The sequence below is a fragment of the Trichomycterus rosablanca genome, chromosome 8 (genome assembly GCF_030014385.1).
Source record: "Trichomycterus rosablanca isolate fTriRos1 chromosome 8, fTriRos1.hap1, whole genome shotgun sequence".
Lineage (NCBI taxonomy): Eukaryota > Metazoa > Chordata > Actinopteri > Siluriformes > Trichomycteridae > Trichomycterus > Trichomycterus rosablanca.
In genome coordinates, this window is record NC_085995.1 from 8593675 (window position 1) to 8600615 (window position 6941).

The 6941-nt window shown below is 35.6% G+C and overlaps 1 protein-coding gene across 1 annotated transcript; it reads left to right on the plus strand.

Moving 5' to 3' along the window:
* The first annotated feature begins 1841 nt into the window (after positions 1 to 1841).
* Positions 1842 to 6627, plus strand: cd40lg (CD40 ligand). Its single transcript, XM_063000963.1, has 5 exons — positions 1842 to 2057; positions 5823 to 5867; positions 5955 to 5970; positions 6077 to 6142; positions 6233 to 6627. The coding sequence occupies exons 1-5, from the start codon at positions 1842 to 1844 to the stop codon at positions 6625 to 6627; spliced, it is 738 nt and encodes a 245-aa protein (XP_062857033.1).
* Positions 6628 to 6941: the final 314 nt, after the last annotated feature.

Consider the following 6941-nt stretch of genomic DNA (forward strand, 5'->3'; position numbering starts at 1 on the left):
GGCCTGAAACCACAAGGTAGAGCACACAGGGGTTATAAAGAGAAAGAAATTAGCACCACAGGTGCACCCACTCACTCACTAATTAACCCTCCTACTCAGCCTTTAATTTTCCTCCCCATGTCAAGATCACTGCTCAAACAATATATAGGGGACTGGTGGCCTGTGTGAGCATTGCAAGAGTTTGTAATTCATTTTATTTGATTTTGTCTCTGCTTTATTGTGGTTAGGGTCACGGCAGGCCGGGTTTTACGGGGAATATTTCAGACCAGGTGTCAATCCATCATGTGGCTTCAGCCATCACCCAACCCCACCAACCAATTCCCCCACAATGATGTGATAGAGTAGTCTTTAGTTGTTTTTTTTGTTGTTTTTTTGTTTGTTGGTTTTTGGCAGTTGTTGCTGCAAAGGTGGCACGGCCAGTTATTAAATTTAGAGGCCAAGTACTTTTTCACCTAGATTATATAGCTGATGCATAACATTTTTCTTCTAAATAAATATATTATTTAAGGCTGTGTTTTGTGTTCGATTGAGTCCTTGTTTTATATTACATTTGAATATATACAAAAGGTTTTTTATTGTGTAATTATGATTTTTCCTATAAAAATGGTCCTTTCTCAACCAAGAAGTTTATGTTGGTCCATGTCACTTTTATTGTCAATGATGACACACATTGCTATATTTAAAGCATTCGGAATTGAGATCATTATCAGGAGACTATGCGTGTGTATGCACACAGAGCAACCACAGCAACAGAACAGGTCACAAAATTTGGCTTATTTATGTAGATGCTATTTCTAGGTAGCATGTAGGTAGGGATTGTTTTTTTACTGTGAAATGTGTTCACAATCAGTCTGATCAGTTAGGGAAAAAGTGTCACATTCAACTCAATCATATTGTAACCCTGATATCTAGGTTCATACTTATAACATGAGAGAAACCTTAATTGTAATGCTTATGAAACTTTCCATTTTGGCCCAGAGAAGACAACAAAAAATTAAAAGATAAACTAGTCAGACCACAGCACACATTCCTACTTTGCATCTTTCCATCTCAGATGAACTTGACCCCAGAGAAATTAGCAGGTTTTCTGGATGTATCTGATATAATTCACTTTGCAAAGTGAAGTTTTAATGACCTGACAAGGGTATTTATGTGGTTATATAATTACAGATGCATGTCAGTTTTCAATGCAGTGCCTGAGGAATTTAAGGTCACAGGTTTTGAATATTTATGGCCTTGCTTTTTACACACAGAGATTTCTCTGTATAATCTGATTATTAATGTTATAAACTGTAGATGGTGAAGACATACCATCTTTTGCAAAAATGTATTAACAAACATTGTTATTAAACTGTTGCACATTTCACTCATGCAAACTTTAACCCATCCTTACTTTTAAGCCTTTTGTTGATAATCCTGTTAAGATTTTGATGGCAGCACCTTTGTAAAGTTCAACAAACTTTTTAGTCCTATAATGCCCCTGACTTTTTTGTCACCAAAATCTAATTATTAATTAGTATATATTTACAAACAAAAAGTTAATATTCAATTAAATGCCTGTAACATTGCTGTTTTCTGTTTCTGCTTTTTATTTACTATTCCAACTTTTTTGGAAGTAGAGTTGTACATGAAAAGAAACTTGAAAAAAATGAAAAGTCAAACCTACTATCTGAAAATACATACCTGCTCATTCAAATAGTCTTGGCCTATCTAAAAAGTTGAGAGCTTCCAGGAAGTTGCCTTTAGACTAAGTGTCTTGCTTGTGGAGGCGACTCTTCAGACCTGTATGGGTGGATCTGGTGTTCACATCTTTGCTTGTGCAGCTTGCAGTTCTGTCCATCATGATAAATACCTACCATAGCAGCTTCAATCCTCCACCGGTACCTCCACCGGTACCTCCACCAGTACCTCCACGTTTATCTCCACGGGCAAGCTACAGAGGAGAATCTGTGCTAGGAACAAACACGCCGCTAGTCAAGTTTTTGTCTTGGATGGTGCTTCTGCTTATGTTATTAACAGTTGGAGGCTTCTTTTACCTGTTTGCTAACTTAAACAAGGTAAGCATTCATATCTTTGTAGGTATCCAACATGTAAGGTCAAGGTTGTGTCATTGTAAGTCCTCTATGACTAATTTGTATAATTAAACATAATACTTTTAATTATACAATTTAGTTCTAATATTCTTTAATCATACAATTTTTATTGTAATTATTTTTAAAAACCTGTGTAACTGGGGTGTAAAAAACTAGTTACATAGTGCACACTAACTTTTGACACACTTTCATAAACACTATTTTAAATGTGTTAATGTAAATTGCATTTCCTGCTGAGAGTAGTCAGACAGGTCAGAAATGTGTGTTCACAATGTGGCTCAGTGTACATCATGTACAATGATTTCTTGAGTAATTAAATAAAATGTTTTAAATGAAAAGTTTTTGGATGTATTGTAGAGGAAGGATAAATATAGTTCTATGTAACAAACATATATAGCAAACAGTGTATTAGAATCTAATTATTTCTAATAAAGAAAATGCACCAATAATTCAATTTAACTACAGTGTAAAAGCTTACACTCAAAATTGCAGTAACATATTTGCAACTATTACCAAGTAAGATACTGCACATAATACTGAAACTTTACAGTATAGAATGATAAATCACACTACACAATAGATCACTATAGCCATAATACACACTACATAAGAAAATTACAATATATTTTCTATGTTTAATATTTACTATAATTAGTACTGTACAGTTGCTGTGGGTTTTTGATAGTGTTTCTGTATGGTATTGAATTAATTACATTAAATCTAACCACAGACAGATCATTTCATATTAAACATTGAACAGTGGAGGCACTGTTCATAAAGCTTAATAAAAAGCTGGGTGTATCTACATTAGGCTTTTTATAGCATTGCATAAAGAATATACAAATTAATATTAATGCTGGAGGACTTATGGAAGGCCTATACCAGAATACATTAAGGCTGCCTTCACACGATACATGGCAAAACCACTTTTGCACTTGCTGTGCCAACGTTTCCTATGGAGGTGGTGCTGCTCACATTGCTGCTTTGCTATCTTGAGATTTACCGCTCATGACTGCCCTTAAAGTTCAATCTGATTAAACTGTAACTCAGTTTGTCGCTCACTTTTTCAAAGCATCGCCAATGAGATAAATTCTTTATATGATGTAGTCAAAAGTGAAATACAGAAATGACGGAGAAAAAATGTTTTTACAAAAGCCTGAACTGTTGTATTCCACCTTAAATTAATACCATTACATTGTGAGTATAATTCTGTGATATAGGGAGACCACTTTTGCATTCTCACCAAAACTGCTTTCTTTCATCTAAAAAACATAGCACGTCTACGTCCATCACTCTCTTTTTCTGCCGCCGAAACCTTGATTCATGCTTTTATTACATCCAGAATTGATTATTGCAATAGCATCCTTTATGGTACATCTAACAAAATCCTAAAAAAACTTCAGTATATCCAGAATTCAGCTGCTCGCCTCCTTACTCATACTCGCTCCCGTGATCATATTACACCTGTTCTACAAAAACTTCATTGGCTTCCCGTTGCTCAACGCATTCAATTCAAAATTCTTCTATTCACTCACAAAGCTCTCCATAATCAGGCCCCATCCTACCTCACCGACCTGCTCCATCAGCACATTCCCTCCCGTAGCCTTCGCTCTTCTGAGGCTAACCTACTGTCCATACCCTCTAGGACCAAGCACCGGACCTGGGGTGACAGGGCCTTTTCCATAGCTGCTCCATCTTTATGGAATGCTCTCCCCAAACACCTACGAGATTGTCCTGACCTGTCCAAATTCAAGTCACTTCTCAAAACTCATCTATTCAATATGGCATTTAACTTGTAACAACACGAAATAAATGCTTTTATTTTTGCTATTCTTTTTAATAGTTTTTATACTTAGATCACGACAGAAATGTGAAGTCCTAGATCCTAAAACTTGTAAAGTTTTCAGTTTCCTGATTGCATGTAAATCTGTCCTGTTTCTGTCTAATTTTAAGAAATTGTTCTATATTTGTTGTTCTCTCTCATAATTTAGCTAATTTTTAATGAACTGTCTTATGCTGCTCTCTTTGTTTTTATCTGAATTATTCTTGATGTTGATGTACTATTTTGATTTTGTACTATGATTTGTATGGTGTATGTACGTATTTGTTTTGATTATTTGTCTTATGTAAAGCGTCTTTGAGTATCTTGAAAAGCGCTATATAAATAAAATGTATTATTATTATTATTATTCTTAGATAGACATCTGATGAATTACCTATTAAATTTAAAATGTAGATTGATTAAAACAATAACGTTTTATTTATCTGCATTGTTTATGTAATCTTCTCACATCTTCAAATGAGGATTATTGTCAGAGCCTACCAGTCAGTTTTTGCTGCATATTATGTGAACGGTGTAAATGCCACACAATGTGTGCCTAGCCTTGTGGGGAACAAAGCACAAAATATTTATCATGTAAAAGTTTGAATGTTATTAATGTTTGACTGTTCAGGGTTTTGAAGGTTAAAATCTATACAATGAAAGTATTTTGTTTGTTTGTGTAAACTGCTAATGTTAGACAATTAGACAATACTTGATTTGAGGATTTTAACGTCATGTTTTACACTTTTTGGTTTCACTCATGACAGGAACGGTAGTTACTTATTACACAAGGTTAATCAGTTCACAAGTTTACACTGAAGAGTCATTAACAATTTAGTATCTCCAATTAACCAATTGACTGCATGTCTTTGGACTGTGGGAGGAAACCCACGCAGACACGGGGAGAACATGCAAACTCTACACAGAAAAGACCCGGACCACCCCACCCGGGGATCGAACCCAGGACCTTCTTGCTGTGAGGCGACAGTACTACCCACTGAGCCACCGTGCCACCCACCAATGCTAGATTAAACTGTATTAACTGTGCATCTAAACTGTCTATGCTAGATACTTTACTAATGTTAGCTAGCAAGTTGAATACATATTTATCTCAGCAAATGGATGAATGAATGGATGGATGAATAAGATACTTATTAATCAGCTGAAATTAGTTTTACATACACTTCTAAAGAAGAAGTACATCATGGCAATCTTAAATTCACTGATTTCTTGACTAAGTTTATTGCACATTTTCTAAGAATATGCTTGGTCAAAAGTATTTTTGATTGATCCATTGGGTATCACTGGGTGCATGCCAGAAACTGTACAGGTCACCAATCCAATTAATCACATGTAGACACACACCCTCCCACTAGTGACTATAGTGCAGCTTTACGTTCTCTGTGTTGTATGAAGGTGGGAGGAAGTACTTGAAGAAAACCAATACAGACTCTGGGAAGTCTTTGAAGATACAGAATGGAATCCAGAGAGAATGGTATCCAGTAATAAACCCAGGATCTTAGGGGCACACTGTTATAATATTTATACAGCAAGTTGGTGATCTGAAAAATATTTTATTGTAATTCAATACTGTGGCCTCCTAATGCCTTGTTAGTGATTCTGATTGACTTTAGCTGGGGACTGTGCCCAGCTCAAAAGGGCTAGTTTCACTGTTTTATGACATATGTCCCACATTAACTTGTGACTTTAATGTGTAATTTTTAAAAAATATGGAATATTAAACCTTGAAAAAAATGCTATGTGTATAAACAAAGGCTACTGATCTGTTAATTGTTCATCAATTTTTTGTACCGTGCACACTTTATTAATAGATCATGCTGTGAACTTTGTGTTACTGAAGCAGAGACTGTAACAGTTTGTTGACACAAAACTCTTGTTTTTTTTAGTCACCACAGAAAATAGCTGATTACTATAAGATAAGTCCAGAAAAGGTATGAAATACGACATATTTACCTACAATCATAACATATTTATTTGTTAGTGTGATTAAAATAATTGTTGTTTCCTTTTCTTTTTAGCTCTCCCAAAGCAGAGGTAGGATTATTATTATTATTATTCGTTTCCAATTTTTGGTTTGCCAAATGTTGAAACGTGCAAGCTTCTGGTTTTAAGTCTAACCACTGCCTTTTTTTCCTTCCAGTGGATGTCTGGCCTAAAACAGAATCATCTAATACACCACTGGCAAGAATGATTCCACGGTCTTCTGGTAAAGACAAACTCTTACTCATTTGGAAACCTTAAATTAAATAAGCTATAGCCCACCAATATACTTATTCTGTAATGTTTTCCTTCTCAGCTGAGGATGGGAAGACCTTGCTGTGGAACGAACAACACTCATTGATACACAACATCAGCTTCAGCAGCAAATCAGGAGAATTAACCATCGACAAACCTGGATACTATTTCATCCACTCTCAGGTCACCTTTTCCCTAAGACACCCAAAGGAACCACTCAGGCAGATTGTATGGACCCGAAAAAGCAAAAATGAGAACCCAAAAGAAAAGGAGCAGGAGGAATTAATGGCTTCCTACTGCAATTTATCTCAGTGTGATGCAGTCTGTTTGTGCACGGCCTCTCAGGCTGGGGTCTTCAGACTAGAGCAAGGTCAGAAGATCTCAGTCAGTGTAACTGATATAAAGTTGGTGAACCTTGGCAAAACGATATTTGGATTGTTCAAACTACAGGACTAAGCACTCTAAACAAAGTAGTGCACAAAGAACTAATAAACTGGATAATGTCAAAAACTGGATCTGTTTTACCGTGTATACATGGATAACCATACTGATGAGTAATCTACATATCTCAAATGAAGGCTGGAACTTCCCCGATGAAAAAAACAAACATTTTCCTCTGAAATTACAGAACACAGCAATTTGAAAGGAACATCTTAGACGTCCCTAAATGTTGGATTGGGGAAAAGTAACATTTTTCATACCAGAAACAGTAGTCTGCAAATATAAACAAGAATTACGGTAAAATAGTGCCTGGAAATGCTCCATGTGTG